The 18,728-nt window shown below is 36.1% G+C and overlaps 1 protein-coding gene and 1 pseudogene across 1 annotated transcript; one reads left to right on the top strand and one right to left on the bottom strand.

Moving 5' to 3' along the window:
- The first annotated feature begins 5,435 nt into the window (after positions 1-5,435).
- LOC121254134 lies at positions 5,436-8,928 on the top strand (annotated as a pseudogene).
- A 2,690-nt stretch (positions 8,929-11,618) lies between these two features.
- Positions 11,619-13,323, bottom strand: LOC121255580 (U-box domain-containing protein 26-like). Its single transcript, XM_041155955.1, has one exon. The coding sequence runs from the start codon at positions 13,081-13,083 to the stop codon at positions 11,827-11,829; it is 1,257 nt and encodes a 418-aa protein (XP_041011889.1). The 5' UTR covers positions 13,084-13,323; the 3' UTR covers positions 11,619-11,826.
- Positions 13,324-18,728: the final 5,405 nt, after the last annotated feature.

Genomic DNA, 18,728 nt, shown 5'->3' with positions numbered 1-18,728 from the left:
AGATTTTACTTCTTTTTCTTCTTTTCTTTGTCGATGCAGTTAGGCCTATCATATTCGTTAGATTGAACTTGGCTTGTCTCCATTATACCGATTTCCCTGTAATCAGAGCTGGATCTTCCAGTTCCAGTTTGAGCTATACTCCAATATTGAATTTCAAAGATGATTTTATCACGTGATTTTAGAAAAGTTTGTGTGTTTAGGTAAGGGTGTAGTTGAGTTCGAGAGTTATGTCTCTGTTCAAGCTTTGACTCTTGACTCCATTATACAACTGAACTCAGCTTTTCAAGGTTCGGGAGGGAGTTAAACTAGTGATTGGCAGTTTCAGAATTTGGAGGGCATGCCGGAATCTTAACCTTTTCTACTTGATTGATATAAATGGCCACCTCGTGGTTTTGTGCTGTTTCATATTTACGATGACGTGTACGTCAATTTTCATTAGTTTTTCTTCATCAAGAGAAGCTGCAAAATCTGTGTTGCTCGTAACGCACCCCGACGTCCTCCAGGGCTTGCTAATTCAAAACTTCTCAAAAAAAATTTTCCAAACATCATTCAATCATAAAACACTTTTCAATCTTCAATTTTTAGATTTTTTATCTAATAATTACTTATTCATTATCCAAACACAAAAACAATACGGGAGTTTTAAATTTTAAAATAAAAATTATTTTCAAACAAATTTTTTAATTTTTTAATATTTTTATTCAACTTGTTCTCTATCATTTTTCAAAATTTAATAAAATATCTTTACTCAGTTTCAAAATTTTTTCAAAATTGAGGGCTTGCTAATTCAAAGGTAAATGCTATAGCCACCGTTCCCTCTAACCCTTTTTGCTTCCTGCATGCAATTTTTTTTTTTTTTTTTCCTTCCCCTTCTCCCTCCATTTCGTCTTCCCCTCCAGAGTCAAGTTAGTCTTTTTTTTTTTTTTTTCTTTCGTTTTTGCTTTCCCTTTTTTTCTTCTCATTTCGTCTTCACCCTCCATTTCGTATTCCCATTCTTTTTTTTCTTTTTTGGTGACAAGAAATAACAAGATCACTTGTTTGTATTTCCATTATGACTTGAACTGAAGTTCTATTGAAAGGTAAATGTTTTAATCTCTAAATAATTTCCTGAGATTCATATGGATGAGCTTACCTAAGTCCAATTCCTAGGTGAAACAAAAGCAATGCAACACAAAAGGGAAAAAAAGAATATTCAACAAGTTCCACAAAGGAAGATTTATGAAGATTTATCTTCTACATGGGCAGCAACCATTCACGCTGCTGAACTCAACCCAAATGATTTGACAATGGTGCTGACCCTTTATGCAAAAGTTCTGGAGCTTATCTTTTTACCTGGCACGTGAAATGGGTTTGAAACCGCATCTACAGATTTCGTCTTCCCCCTCCATTTTCATCTTCCCTTCTTTTTTTTTTCCTTTTCATTTTTGCTTTCCTTCTTTTTTTTTTCTTCCCATTTCTTCTTCCCTCTCCGGCCCATTTCATTTTCGTTTTTACAGTTGGCAAGAAACAGGAATTTATGGTTTGAATCTTGAAAATATGTGCCCGTGTCGGGGTTTGGATGGGAAACGATCTGCAGAGAGATGAAATGCAGAGGGGCTTCGAAGTGCAGAGAGACGAAATTGCCGAAAGAAAAAAAATGCAGAGAGATGAAATCAAAGGGGAGTGAATCTGTAATGGGTTAGAGGGAAGACAAAATGAAAGGTTGGAGGGGGAAGACGAAATGGGAAGGACAAAAAAAGAGGAAATGAAAGAAAAAAAAAATTGCAGTGAGACAAAATGGAATGGGAATTCGGGAAGATGAAATAGAATGATGAAGACGAAATGAAATGGGGTAGAAAACAAAAAGAGTTTTGCTAGTTAGATGCGAATTCGTGTACCATATTGCGTATTAATGATTTTTTTAATTTAAAAAATGTAAAAATAAAATTTTGAGAGATGAAGAAAATTTCTTATATCATAAAAATTATTTTGATCTTTAATTTATATCGTTTTATTAAACATATATATTATATATCAATATTAGTGCACGAATTGATGCATGAACTTGTTTGCAATAAGATTTTTCAAAAAAACAAATAGAAGCAAAAACGAAAGAAAAAAAAAACATGCCACAGTGACGTACCCATGTCAAGCGAAAAGAAAGTAAAAATATAATTGTAAGCGATTCTATGCATTAATACGCGCACTCATTCAATATAATTGGTCAGAAAATAGATTTTATTGAAAACAATACTAATTTAAATTTATAATATGAAAGTAACAATATTAGTATGCAGATTGGTATGCAAACTTGCTTGTACATAGAAAAACTCGGAAAGAAAAAGAAAAAGAGAGAACGGTGGCTGTAGCACTGCCCAATTCAAAACTTCTCAATTTTTTTTCAAACATCATTCAATTATAAAACACTTTTTAATTCCAAAATTTTAGCTTTTTTATCTAATAATTACTTAATCATTATACAAACACAAAAAACGATACAATATTTTTAAATTTTAAAACAAAAATTATATTTAAATAATTTTTTAATATTTTTGTTCAATTTTTTCTCTATCATTTTTCAAAATTCAATAAAACATCTTGACTCAGTTTCAAAACAATTTCAAAATTGAGGGCTTGCTAATTCAAAGCTTCTCAATTTTTTTTTTTCAAACATCATTCAATTATAAAATACTTTTCAATTTTAAAATTTTAATTTTTTTTATCTAATAATTACTTAATCATTATACAAATATAAAAAACGATACAACATTTTAAAATTTCAAAACAAAAATTATATTCAAATAATTCTTAAATTTTATAATATTTTTATTCAATTTTTTCTCTATTATCTTTTAAAATTTAATAAAATATCTAATTTCAAATTATTTTATTACTATTTACAAATTATTTCACTATTATTTACATAATTATGAGATATTTAAGTTTCTAAACGAGCCCAGTCGCCAAAAATATTCTAATTATAGTTTTTCTCCATCTTGGAGGGTTTTACTTGTCTTTGTGCATGCATAAATAAATAAACACATCTTTTGAGTAATTATTATTTATTTGATGCTCATATATATAATTCTACTTGGTATTTCCCTTATTTCAATATAGTGTTATATCAATTAAAATTATGTTTTCATAAATAATTTTAATTATATGACATGGTGTGGTGTGATAAGATGATATTATGAATTTATGATACCGTACTTATGGAGTAAGCAATTAATTTATGTTGTGAGGGGGTAAAATACACCAAACCCTAGATCAGGTCTAACCCACCAGGTCATCACTAAGAGACAAAATAAGAGAGAGGGAGAGGGACAAGGGACAGGGGGTGAGGGTGTCAGGTGGCAGGGGGTGTCGGGAGAAAGTGAGAAAGGGAGAGAGGGTCAAATACGCAAAGCGGACATCCTTTAACACTACCGAGACGCATGTGGGAAGAGGATCAGATAAAATGGGAGATCCAGACGACTTCAAAGAGAGCTTCTTCTTGGACTTCTTCTTCAACCTCTAGAGGGAGAGCTCTAGAGAGAACATTTTCTCTAACAAGTAAATCTCCAGCTCTCATTGTACAGTAAGAAATGAGAGGCTATGAAAAACTATAAACAAGTATTTTATAGTAGATTTTCCCTCTCTAAATGTTTGTGGACATAGGTAACATGCCGGGATGTACGTGTTGACACCGTACAGCTGCATTAGACCACTATTGAGAGCTCCAAATAACACCAATCGGGACCCGAATCATCTCAGCAGATTGTGAATTACTCTTTCCCCGTATGTCGAGAATGACTATTTCCCCTTCTAGTCCGTTGTGCAATTTTTCATGCATCAACATATGTCATTTGAACCAAAGCTCATAATGCTCATTGAGCATGTTTGAACTCATAACCATAGCTCTCGCATAGCGTGAAATCTATGTATGTAGGTTTATAACTCGTTGATTTTATGTGTACGTATTAGGTACTACAAATATAAGTCTTTCACAATAGCTATTAATTTATAGAGATTCCAAAAAACAACATTAACTTTTGATGTACAAGTTATAGACATATCAACCTACGTACGTACGTGGCATAGAGTTAATTAGCACCCATATTTTGTTTTAGTAAAACACAAGATTCTTTTTTTAAAAAAAAAAAAAAATTATCTTGCATACTTCAAAGATGGGAATTTTATATTCAATGTATCCGTTGTAATGCCATGTAAATTTTTGGGATTAAAATTATTCCATTAATGGTATATAATATGTCTCCTTCTCGTTGGTTCTCCAAAAGGAAATTAAAGAAAAATAAGTCATTGAGGTACGTGCCATAAATTGATATGATCTTCCTGCACACACATATATAGATATATACATGATATTAACTTCATTGACAAGATGCTTGTATGAATATCATCATGATGATCAGGGGTTGCCCTAAAAAGTCTCCTTCCTTCCTATATAAGCCATATTGGTGCCAACTCGGAGAATGAAAATAATTAATAAACATCATGAATTCAAATCATTACATGATATGAAGAAACGCTCGAATCTTTCCCAGAAATAAATAGTTCGTGATCCTCGGGATATAGATCAAGTAGCTAGCAGGAGAAACTTGTCCTTTTGCTTTTAAAGTGATGAAAACCATGACCTCTAACGGGTGGGCAGATCATGTTAATTAAGAAAACTGCGTTAATTGCCTGACAAGGACAAATGTAATTTTCGTAGGAATGGTTGGTGCAACTTCAAGACGATCGAGGATACTTAACAAGGCTAGCTGATTCGAGTCATCAGAAAGTTTAAAGTGAAAGGAGTTACGATATATGAATTAGTAAAGATTCAGATATTTATAACTGAATTTCGATTAGATTTTTCAAACAATTATAAATGATAAATAAATTTTGTATAGCTGATTTTATGTCTATCTCTTCCGTATTTAGATTTTCAATTTGAATAAAAATTTTAAAGAATTTAAATACCGTTTTACATTCTTAAAGACTTATAAAGTAAAATTACTAAGTGAGATATATTTGATAATTATACAAATCGAACGAGGTGTATCTCTTTGAAATGATATAATATATATATATATATATGAACTATTTGAAGCAATTTTCTTGAGAAATTATTGTATATATATGTTGAGGTCGTGTTTCACTGCCTGGGCAACTTCATGCTGCTAAACTAGTTATAGGAGGCTCGAGATACCGTGGTACCTCCGATGCCTAAGTTAGTCTTAAAGAGAGGGTGACAAAGCAAGTGTAGGAGAAAAATATTCAATCAGAGAGAGCCCACCCCCCAGAGGGTGTGTGAGGGTATTTATATACTTGGCCAGTGTGATTTTTTGACGAACGGATTCAAGGAGGTATTGTTTGTACTTGTCAACCAGATCGTGGGGGTGTTACCCACATACACTCCTGTCGCATTCCATATTAGCCTTTCATTAGGTGGCAGGGCCTCACGCCTGATCATGGTGACCATTGACACCTCAGTCCAGGTCATGTCGTGCTTGACGTTGTCTTCCATTTACTGTGACGTGACCATGGTCAGGTGAGCCCGCCATCAGTACTCAAGTGCAAGGGTTGTCTCGAGCACCTTGCTCCTGAGTTGTTGGCGCCTTCGGCTACGTTGCTTTCAGTGCTTGGGTATCAGGGTCATTCTTGACACTTTAATTTGATCCTGACTCTTCGATCGTGGGTGGTCAAGAGCAACCCATACTTCTGATCGGGCCCCATGCAAGGCACATTTACTGCATTTTCTCAGTATGAATCTACTGGGTCGGCTTGACCCTCTTCGACCTCGTATTGGCCCATGTTACCCGAGCTGCTTGGGCCAGGCCTTTTAGGTTCACTCCAAGTCCAGGGGATTACTTTCCTCACACTACGTATGTGAGAATAGTGAGTGAATGATAAATTTATTTATTATTTTACAGAGATAAAACTTAAGATAAATCATAATTGAAGAAGATATCATTACAAATAATCCACGTTCAAACCCTCGACTCTATCTACTCTAATTTAAGAATGCCAACTCGCTTATCTTTTAAAAAGCCTCTTAAATGGAAGGACAGTTAACCTTAAAAGTAGTGCAGCCAGGCAAGCAATTAAGGGATATAGTTTCTATTTGATTACCAATTGAGGCAATGGCAGCGTACGTAATAATATACGTAGGAGAAGGTATTCGTATACGGTGATGCTTTGGGGGACCCTCGAAGCCTATCCGTTTTTGTTTTTAAGCACAGTAACGGCATCTGCTAGCTTATCATTGTATTTTGGCGACTTTCCTGCCAGCCGACTCCTCTCTCTCAGCTTTAAATTCTCTCCCACTCAAACACCCAAATGACCTTGGCCATCCTTATTAAACGCCTCCTCGTCCCTCTCTCCCTCCTCGCACATCTCTCTCTCTCTAGCGCGCAATGTCTGAAGGAGGAGGAGGAATATTAGTCCACGATTGACAGTTTCTTGTTAAAACCAGTCGTGGGATTTCTTGAATTCGGAAAATTCAGCTGGTAGTGAAGATAAATCCGGCAAGAAGGCACCGGGGTCCAGTTCCAATGGCCAGAAAAATAGGAACGGAAGAGGCGGCGCCACCCAGTAAGAAGAAGAGGGCCGGACGAGGTGGTGTGAGAAAAAATGGGGATGGGATGATCATTGGTGATAAAGGGAAGGAAGAAGAAAGAGGAGCTGGTGAATCAGATCATGAGATACATATATGGACAGAGAGAGAGAGAAGGAAGAAGATGAGGAATATGTTTACTAATCTTCATGCTTTGCTTCCTCACCTTCCTCCTAAGGTAAAAGTACTATTGGTTCTTCGAGAATGTTAAGGTTCATGGATATATATTAATTTGTTTTTTGCACGACGAGTTTCTCTCTCTCGCTCTAGCTATTTACTTGGCAATATAATATCTTTTTATAAACAGAAAATGCCCCTTTTTATTGAATTTTTCCTTCTGATATCTAAACATATATATCAAGTTCTTCATTTTTTGATTTCTTACATTCACGGGAGTTCGAGGAAAAGGACGAACGTCTCTCAGTCTATCTCTGGTCCGTCTCTATTAATTGTCCTTACCTCAGTTAGACAGTAAAAAGAACAGAGTAGAACTCTTAACGGCACCAGTTCTTTTAACTTATCCATCAAAACCAAGGTTCAGTAGGCATGCATGAACTCGAAGTAGGTATTTTAAAACTTGACAGTCGACTATTGTTCCTAAATTCTATATATTTTAAAACATGTTTAGTAGTTTAAGGGGTAACATATATGCTATGTCAGTTTTGATAATTTGACATGCAAGATCATGATGCAAAACGTCTAACAATTAATTAGATGATGAAAAGTGTATTTTTTTTTCTTGGACTCATTATATCTAGATCTGCTGCTTACCTAATTAACAAAGGAGTGATCTAATCAATATATGCGTAGGCACATGTATTTGAATATTGAAAGAAGCATTAATGTACTACTGTGGTAGCTAGGCTGCAGTAGATTTTATTTCAGGCTTAAATGGAAGATCGTGAGTTGTTTTGATCTGTGAATTAAAATTTATATTAATCCGCTTCTTTCAATGACTACCATATAATATTACAATTAGTGGCAACAATTAAACAATTTAATTTAATTACAGAAATCTCTATCGTATGCATGGCTGGTTTTCTTGTTTCTTGTAACCAACCAAAAAGAAAACATTCATGATATATATGATTTCCATTTCCAATATCATTTCGAACTTAGGCGGACAAATCCAGCATCGTGGATGAAGCGGGAAACTACATCAAATCCCTAGAGCAAACTCTCCAGAAGCTACAGAAACAGAAGTTAGAAAGGCTCCAAGCTGCTGCGACTGTTGGCTTTGATCATGAGTCGTCTGTAATCGCCTCGCAGAAGGCAATATCATACGACTCGAGCTGGGATCAGTCCGCATTGCTCGCTGATCAAGGATCTTCAAACAACGTCATGGCCATTGCAGCAACTACTTGTTTGAATAATTCTTCACAGCTTTCAGCCACCTGCAGCTTGCGGTATCATAGTTCTAGTACTGGTCCTCATGTAAACTTTCAAACGTGGACTTCTTCCAATGTCGTCTTGAATATATGCGGTGAGGAAGCCCAAATAAGTGTGTGCTCTTCTAAGAAGCCAGGCCTCTTGACCACCATCTGCTATGTGTTGGAGAAGCATAAAATAGAGGTGGTATCTGCTCATATTTCCTCCGATTGTAACCGGAGCATCTATATTATTCAAGCACATGTAAGTGCATTTATACTTGTATAATTATGCCGGTAACTCGCTAGCTACTAATTACATGCATGTTTCAAGAAATCATGTCTAAGATCAAGATAATTAGTATTATAAATAATTATAAGCTGGATATTATATATATATAGCTTTGATTTAGCTTTTCATCAATATTACGTCTAATTTGTTTGTGTTTACTGTTAAGCTTAATTAATTGAAAGATATAGAATAATATATATCAAATATATGTACTAATTGTCTGTAATTTGTGTCTGTATTTGAATATTAGTAGTAATTATAATTTATATATATCCATGATGGATGTATTGAATTTTCAGATTAAATTTTAAACCAATTAATGTACTTAATTGAGGTGAAATATGATGCATGCATGGCTCTGTGCTTTGAGCAGGCAATCATGTCTGGAGCTTCCAATCAGTTCCAAGAGACGGCATTACTCCCTGTGGAAGAAATATACAAGCAGGCTGCGGGAGAGATAATGTTGTGGGTGTCTCCATGATCATCCTAGCTAGCTCCATGCATGGAAACTCCACATACAAATTAAGATCTAGCTTCACAAATTTGGTGGGGATGACTCAACTTTTCCCGCAAGATCAGTACAATTATTAGCATGCAGCTAAATATTCCAGCCTTCATTCATATATATATACTCGCTAGATGTGGGAAGGGTACTAGCGCGCGTGATGTTTTCTTCAAAAGAAAATTTGTTTTTACGGCGTAGATCATCATTTAATATATATATATAGCTCCATATATACAAGCTCATGCAATTTACAACTACATATATACATATATGCGCGGAAACATTGTTGGCAGTTGATCTGAAAGTTTTGATCATGCCCTCCTAATCTTCAAGCATTCTCAAATTATTTTATTATTTTTTACAAATTATTTATTATTATTTCACTATTATTTACAAATCATTTAAGATACTCTTAGGATTCGTTTGTTTTTGCAGATAAGATGAGATGAGATGAATTAAAATTAAAGTTAAAAAGTTGAATAAAATATTGTTAGAATATATTTTTTAATATTATTTTTATTTTGAGATTTGAAAAAGTTGAATTGTTTATTTTATTTTGTATTGAAAGTTGGGAAAGTTGTAATAATTGGATAAGATGAGATTAGATATTTTCTGAAAACAAACGAGTCTTTAGTATTCAAACAGAGCATTAAGATTTGGTTTGTTTTGGTTTGATAGATGAGATGAAATCATCTCATATAATCATTACAATTCTTTCAAACTCTCACATAAAATATAATAAATAATTTAATTTTTTAAATTTCAAAATAAAAATTATATTAAAAAATTATTTTTTAATAATATTTTATTTAATTTTAAATTTTTATCTTATTTTATCTAATCTCATTTATATAAGTAGGAGAGGCGACTCCATTACTATTTATTTAAATTATAAATATTTTGTGAACAAAAAGGGAAACTGCATGTTGGCCCACTTTAATAGGACTGCCACTCTTTATTCTTCAGGTCCAAGTTAATCCTATACTAAAGGTCTTGAAGTGAGAAACCCAGCTAGCTCATATAAATTGTCGGGATGAGGTTTTTTTCAGCCCAACGTAGCCATGCCGATAGAAGTCGGATTAGGCTTTCACTAATTAAAAAAGAATAATGTTATTTACCGTACTTTTATTATATTTTAATTATATTAAGTAATATGTATCATATGTATCACCATTAAATGATAGAGAAGTATACAATAAATAATTATTTAATAGTGATAAATGTGTCATATCATATTTTGTAGGATGAAAGTGAGATGAAAGTGAGATGGTACTATAGTGTATAGAATTTTCCATTAAAAAGTATTGACACTGTTTATAAATGCTTAAATAAACTTTTATTTTTAAAAATAATAAATTCAGTGGTTCATAAACATATTGCTACATCAATATATAGGATGAGATAAAAATACAGTATATAGCATTTTCCTAGCTGATATATATCAATGTCTCAGTACCCAAAGATTTATAGCTTGAGCGTTTATCTTCTTATCCATACTTGAATATATACGTCTAAGAGCAAGGATGTGTGGTTGTTGTAGTCAATGGTGGCCCTTTCATAGAGAGTAATGCTTCAAGTTCAAGCGATGAAAACTGAAAATGTAAGAGCCTCTTCAATAAATACGTAGTTATTCAGTAAATTAATTAAAGAGAAAACCCAGGTTTTCTTCTCGATCGTTGAGATGAAGATGATTTTGAGCCCAAAGCTAAAAATAAAAATAAAAATCCCAGCTTGTAACTACTGATGATCACCAAATTAAAGGTTTCCACCTAAGGTGGCCACCCTTTTCCTCTTCTTATCCATCTTATAAATGCTATTGTTTACCAACCCATCTTTTTATTTTTACCACCTAAATTAGGTGACACATTTTTCATATGAACTTTACAAGCCAGAGACCAACTAGAGTTTAGTCCTTTACTTCCATCATACTTTTCCCCTCGAATCAGATAATTACAGCTTGTAAAAGCGTTTGAAAAAAAATACCATATTCAAAAAACGAAAAAAAAAAAAATAAGAGGTTAAAAAGAAAGACAATTGAATTGGGGTCCCAAATGCTGGATATCATGGATTTCAAAAAGACAAAACTTGTCCTAGTTCTTGTGAGAGTAGGAACAAAGTTGAGTTGGGCATGTGAGCACAAGGGGCCAACACATCAAGTAAGAATAAGAACCAAGCCATGTGATTCCATGCTATTATTCCACAAACATGTGACTCTCCTCCTCTGTTTTTCCGAAGACACGTAACTCTTTCCCAATTCTTTTCTTACTGCCATGGCCTTTCTCAAAACCCCACCTTCACAGCTTCTTCTTAACACGTCTGCCCTGCCTGCCCATTCAATCATTCTTTTCTAGACCCCCCCAGCATGCACGCGGGACTGCTACCTCTAGTGTATATCTTTGTCGGTCCAAGGTCAAAACCAATACATATAATTATTATATAAACTCCACACTCGACTCTCGCATGCTATTTTGGAAATTAATATTAAAACATTCACCGACTTCTTACCCTGAATATGATGACCATTTTAGAGCACCCCGCCTTCGTCGATCAAAACGCCCAGTCAAACACTTCCAACGTTCAAACCTGATTTTACTGCGAAGCCGCCAAGAATTCAAACCGGAGTTTAACTGTAGTTACCTGGGTTACGAAAATCCAACACGGCTTCTATCTCCCATGCAGGCAGGCCGCATCTACATCACACGAGTGCGCGCGCGCAGTGAACAACCTTTCTCCGACGCTAGCTAACACCCAATAGCCGTAAAAGATTCCACGAAACAATTCAACCACCACTGAACACGAAGCAATCACCATTGTTATCACTAGGCATAAAACAAACCAAATGGCCCCCCCACCCCCCCACTAACAAAAAAAAAAAACAAGAACAGATCTCTATCTTTTCATTTGCTTTCCAACTTTTCTTAAAAGAAACTTTTCAACAAAAATTCTTACATACAGAAAATTACAATTCTCTATACATCAATCTAAACCTCAATTTTCTTTTCTTTACTTTTCAAATCTAAAAATAAGAAAAATTGAGAGTGCAATGAAGAATCATCGTCACCATCATCATGACATAAGCGCATCAGTAGGACGGTATCACAATCTCACTGCAAGCAAAATCGTCAGAGTTTCCGATGGAATCTTCAGGCCACGAATCCCGGAGAAGCTTTAACAATAGTTGGGCCTTCCTCTTGGCCCGGTCCGTGCAGTCACTCTGCACCAGCAATAGTAGCTGAGTCAGCACTCCAGCAGCCACCGCGTCCCTCTGGCTCTGCTCCGAAGCGGAGCAGAGAGAGAGAAGCGCTCCCGCTGCGTACTCCGTCGCGCGGTCCGAGATCTTGAGGATTATCTTTACGAGCAAAGGTACGGTAAGTGCATGAGCTGCGAACGCCGCGCATCCTTCCGGCACCCGACAGAGCAGCTCGACGGTGGCAAGCGCTCGCTCCGCGTCACACTTCTCGAAATCTGGCAACCGGTCGATTAGAATCTCGGCCGCTCCGGCTGAGACGACCTTCTGCCTGGCTTGCTTCACCAGGCACAAGGCGAACAAGGCCTTCACTCCAACCTTCAGCGCTCGCGGATAAGAAGCGATGGGATTCTTCATGATTTCTATCACTCCTTCGAAGATTTCGTCCACATTGCTGACTTGAGCTCGGAGTTCCGGAGACCGAGTTCCAGCCACGACGATTTCGATGAGTGCGGTCGAATTCACTCGGACTTCGATGGAGGAATGGAATAGCAGGTGTGATAGGAAGGCGACTCGGTCGCCGTTCGAGACCACCGACTCGCACTCCGATTCGGTAAGCGGAAACATGACAAGCAGCGCGAGCGCCTCATGGTTCAACTCGAGAGACTCGGAATCCGTACCTGAGAATACGATTTCTATAAGGATTTCGCGTGCGTTGAGAGATGAGATGACGGAGCGGTTCTTGTCCGAATCACGGAAGAGTCCCCTGAGTCGACGCAGGGCCGAGAGACGGGACTGGGCAGGGTTCGAGATGGAAGATGCTTGGTTAAGCAGCGAGCGAACGAGAGCCGGGTCGGCGGGTTGCTTCGGAGTGGGGATTCGCTCAATACCGAAAGAGCGGTTGGCGACGCACCAGTCTTGGATGAGGCGACGGAGGGTGTGGTTAGGGATAAGAGTAAAGTCCGTGAGCGGGGCTCGGGTGACGGGGCAGGTCGTGTTACCGGTGGCAACCCAAGACTCGATGCTGGAACGGTCGTAGGTCTGACCGGTACGAACAGTAACGGGGTCACGCATGAGCTCGAGTGAGATCGGACACCTGAAGTGATATGGAATCTGAACGCCCAAATCCAACTGCTCTAAACTCCCAGGCATTATTTCTCTCTGTCTCTCTCTCGACTTTTCCTCTCTCTCTCTCTCTCTCTCTCTCTGTGTGTGTCTGTGTTCGAAACCTGGATTTTGTTTGAGGTGGGGAGCGGCGCGGCGGTGGGAAGTACTAAAACTAGTAAAGCTAAGACTGAGCGCTCTGCAAATTCTCTTTTAACTTTGTTCCACCTTGCTTTCTCTTATACCAAACGAAACAGAGAGACATACCCTACAGCTGGAGGTACTGAACCTGACCCCTGCCCCCCCTGACCCTGCCCCTGCCCCTGCCTTATCTGACTCTCTCTCTCTCTGACCACACATGCGGCTGTGGTCGCATTTAACTTCCAAGTTGGAACCTAACCCAGGGTTAGGCCGTGGAGGTTGAGGAAAATTGGGTTGGTCAAAGGAAATGTGACTGGTGGGTCCTACTCCTCTACAGATTCCAGCCTAAGATATTACTCACTCACTCACTCACTTCTGTTTACATCACAGTATTAATGCGACTATTTGTGTTTTTTTGTTTACTGTTTTCAGATTCATTCAGCATCATCCATTATTATGGGTGTTGGCTTTTCCTTGCTTGCTTTGGAGCCCCCCGTGTCGTTATTATTTATGCTTTTCACCCACTTTTTGTCTGAATTTTCCCCTTAGACTCTTATCTTTTTAATCATGACCTTAACTCCATGTTAATTTTACACTGTCCCCAAGGGGCATAATTGAAATACGAAAATTTCAAGTAAATGCCTCCTATTTTCCTATTAAGAAAACAGTATTACTTGATTCTGTGAGAAAAAAAAAAATTTTAAAATTGTATATTGTAACCAAGTTGTATGGGCAAGGCAAATCTAATAGTGAGTTTAGTTAAATATTAGCATAATTATTATATATGAATAAATCTTTAGATCCTTAAAGTGCCTTTTATATTATAAATATTTAAAAAAACAAAGGTGCTTTAAGAAACATTCGCAACTTTATGTTATTCAGTTGTATTATTTCACTTATCTAATAAAGCAAGCATATTACTTATTAAGGCCTAAGTCAAAATGGGATCTATCCTAAGTATCCTTGACATCATGTAATTAAAACTTTAATTAGGATTGTTCTTTTTTAAGCCAACATATGATTTCTTTTTTCAATTAAAATAAATTGAATTTACAATTGTATCCTTAAAATCAAGAGCTATTCGTTCAAACACCTTCCCCAAGGGCATAAATGAAATGAAACTTCATCTAATCTGTCAGTGAAGTGGAAACGAAGAAAAGCTGGGGGCAAAGCAAGAAAAAAAAATTGAAAATGAAAGGGTCACCGGTGCAAAGTAGCTAGCATGATTTTAATTAGGTTTCGATTGTCTGTTATTAGGTAGTGGGTAGTCAAAGGTCAAAGAAGAACAGATTACAATGGAATGTGCGGGTCCAGGCTGTCTACTCTCTCCACCTCTTTATTCGGGTAAACAATTTATCTTTCAAGTGGATAGCACTAACAGGTTGGTTTCTTCACAAGTGGGTCCCCCACGAGTGGACGACGTTGATCGACTTAAGACACTGGTTTGGAGATGGGACTAAAATTTTATATTTTATTTAAAAATTTAAAATATTATATTTTAATATTATTATTATTTAAAATTTTTAAAAAGTTAAATTGAGATTTGAAAAAGTTAAATTATTTATTATATTTTATATAAAAATTTAAAAAATATGTAATAATAATGTGAGATGAGATGAGAATTTTATGTTTTATCTTCCATGTCATCATTTGTTAATTTCCTACCATAAATATCAACTTCCTCCAATTCAAATTATGATTAAATACTTTAGTTTATCTTAAGATGTTATATTATTGAGATTTGATTAATTTGAATGATTTGATGTATTGTGTATGATAGATTAGGCTCTGTTTAAACTCGAAACTCACCTCAACTCAACTCATCTCATCTCATCTCATTATTATAACTTTCTCATATTTTCAAACAAAATATAATAAATAATTTAACTTTTTCAAATTTCAAAATAATAATAATATTAAAAATAATATTCTAACAATATTTTGTTCAACTCATCTAAAATCATCTCTGAATCTAAACGGGACTTAAAACATCTTAGTTTGATTATAAGACTACAACAACTACATGCAAAATTTAGATTAAATCGCTCTCTTATTGTAACCTAGGCTTGCAACCCGACCAAATCGGCTTGTGTTTAAGCCCGATCCGACTCGACCCGGTGTGAAGTTGAATTAAATCGACCCGACCCGACCCGACCCAACCCGAGTTTGATGAGTAAAAGAAATAACAACTTTTATTCTCAAGAAAGTGAGATTGAGATATGAGCGTTGATTTAGCCGTGGAGAAAGAGAATGTTGAACTGCAACACTTGACGTCGGATCGTTTTGGCACAAGCAATGGGGCTTTCGTTGTTGATTACTCATTCAGAGAAGCTGGCCTTTGTGCAGCGTAAGATTGGACTGGATAGGACAGAGAACTCTCTCTCTCTCTCTCTCAAACCCAGAGAAAATTAGAAATGGGCGTCGAGTATCATGGCCTGCTTGATTTCCGACATTTCATGGCCGGAATGACTCGTTTTATTGTCGTTACACAACCAACCAATGAGCCATTCTTTCTCCAAAATAATGTGGCGCCAACACAACTCTAGTACGAGGCCATCATGGTTGGTACTGAGGGTTTCTCTCATGGGCTGGTTGGGTTTAGTCACGATTCCATGACTGGTACTGTCTCTCCCGCAACAGCTAAACTGTCTCCCACAATAGCCTCCACAGCCAGTTTAGCTGTTGCACTCTATGGTTCAGTTCAGATGGAGAGTTGTGGATGGATGAGATCATATGATGGTGGAAGTAGTGCTAGATGGCCAAGGCAATGGGACTTTCGTCGTCATCGGTTGATTACTCATTCAGAGCTCCTCACGGTTGATGCAAGCATGCTCTACTTTTATTCTTCAATCTACTCCAAGTGGTTTTGACGACAAAGAGAAATGGGGACGGATGGCAGCTAGGGTTTGAGAGTAGTCAATTTCAACAGGTTCGACCCTCAAGTTAATTCAAACCGCTTTTATGATTCGGGTCGGGTCAGATCTCACGAATGGATTGAATCACATAGTTTTCTGCACAGGCCTACTGTAACCAGTACTATATATACAATAACCATCTGTTCTAGACTCTAGTTTGTGACTTCTCAAAAATATTATCATATTTTAAGATTTAATGGAGGCTTTAGTTTTAATAATATTTTAAAATTTCAACTTTTTTTTTTTAAATTTTATTATTTAAATTTAGACATAACCATGGTGGTGCCACGTTAAAAAACATTATATGAGCAATAAGTTTTATATAACCAAGTAGTATGATTTGTTATATATTCATGAATTTTGAAAAAATACATTATATTTTAAAGAGTATTTCTATGTATCAGTTTACAGTGTTGTAGCACACTTTATAATATTTTTTTATTTTTTATTTACCGCAACACATGATGTACTGCAGCTATATGTTGATGTAAATATATTTTTTATTTTAAAATCCTCTCGATCCTCCGGCAATTATTAGGGGATGGAACGGAATTCAAACCTGATAATTACAGGTGATATCCCATCTCGCTCCATTGGCTGGAAGTCTAATACGATTCCCAATCAAATTCAATAATTTGCCATAGAAAAAAAAAATTGCATTCATAAAGCTATCAAAACTCAAACTTTATCGGTACCTTTTTCATGCGTCATGTCCCACCATTGTTGCTACCTAGGTCCTGACTCCTAATACTGTTGCCCAGTGGATACTAAAAGCTGGAGGGAATTTTTTGGGTAACACCTTTTACTCGCCAGATTAAAAAGGAAAAAGAAAAAAAAAAGAGAGAGAGAGAGAGAGAGAGAGAGAGAGGGGGGATCTGAAGGGACAGTCAGAGAAAGAGGAACAGGCAGTAAGAGGCAGGGGAGGCGGTGTCGTTTAGCGATTTAAAAAAGAACACACGCGTGGGGGAGACAGTGCGGCCCACGAGCCACGCACCAGCGTGATCCTGTTGTCTCCGGTCAACCGTGCAGCGCTTTACCGGTACAGTTAACACACGACGTTTTTCACAGCTTCCCCGAATGCACGTACTTCTTCTCCCCCTTCGCACGTGTTTCCAGCTCTCTAAGAAAACAATTGACCGTTTTTGGCTTTGACGCTAACTCTGTGTACGTGTGTCCGTGGTTGGTGCCCCAAGTACGGAATTCCATGTCCCCCCCCCCTATTAAGTTATTAGATTATCTATTAATGTGCTGAGACTCGAGAGAATATCGTTGAAATGTGTACTTCTCTCGTGCTTTTTGTTTACTTAATTATGTTAATAAATTTATTTGCTTTATTTTTTTGGTTAATATAAAGACTATAGATACTACTCCATCTATATTAATATAATAGATATTTGATTCATGGAGCTTATAAACTTGACCATTTTTTGTCTTCAATATATAAGAGACAAGAAAGACGTGGTGACTCCATCCCTTTGTATCAAACACGATCTATGCAAAAATGATATGATCCATTAGAAATATGGTGATCGTGTTGTCAACCTTGTGATCATCAACAAAATTATGGGGTTGGCGTGAGATATTGGCAAAACTGCTTTTGAGGTGGAACCGAACGTGAGCAAGCAGTGGAATCCAAGGATGGTTTCAACCGAGGAAGGTTCTCAAGTCTCTTTGTGAAATTGACATTCCTGGCCTTTTGTATTAATTTACACATTAAATCTTAATTAATGGCGTCCCCAACCTACCCATATATGCATCAAATTAATTAAGTCCCTTAACTGGAATATATTACCATTCTAATTAAGAAACGGTATATGAAAATTCCCCCAACAAAACCTGCATGCAAAGAACGAAAATTCAGTTTACAGCTAATATACTACGTGACCTTTAAGATTGCATGTTTAATTTTTTAACAAAATTAGTTCAGTTAAGCCATGTGCACTAGTCCATTTTTAAATTAGAAAAACATTGAAAAAAAAGTAATACTATTTATTTGATAGTCTTTACACCGCACGATACAATTCATATGATATAATTTGATTTGTGATATTTAAATTTTAAAAATTTATCTTCTAAATCAAAATTTTCTTCACTGATAATGTGTGATATAAAAATTTTCACATAAAATTATTCTTTTCATAAAAAACCTAATAAAAGTAAAATAATTTTCATCGTAAAGAATATGATCGAGATATAGATGGTCAGCCAATTCTATACTCCAAAGTAATTAGCAGTACTTTTTATTTCCTTATAAAATACGTTTAAACTTTATTAAATACGTGATACTTTTATCAATCTTTTTACCCTTTATTTGAGGGGGCCGGTCATGATCGTAATCTTTGATAAACAAAAATATTTTGAATATAAATATCTATAATATCGTATCCTACTGCATGGAAATAATATATAATTTTTTTCTCATCCTAATTTGCTTAGTACTATATTGTAATTAACTTATCATGGCTAATAAAAATTCGGCTTGATTAAAGTCACGTCAGTATCCAAATGAAAGAATTTTCCTCGAGGATGCGTATTTCTTTTTCCACGATCCCTAACCCCATAAATTAGGAATCTCCTCCAAAAAGCCAAGCCATGATCTGTGTGACATGGACATCATATGTTTGCAAATTTGACAAT

Source organism: Juglans microcarpa x Juglans regia, chromosome 3D, assembly GCF_004785595.1.
Source record: "Juglans microcarpa x Juglans regia isolate MS1-56 chromosome 3D, Jm3101_v1.0, whole genome shotgun sequence".
Lineage (NCBI taxonomy): Eukaryota > Viridiplantae > Streptophyta > Magnoliopsida > Fagales > Juglandaceae > Juglans > Juglans microcarpa x Juglans regia.
Note: the sequence above shows the minus strand (reverse complement) of the source record. Positions and strands in the feature narration are given on the sequence as shown.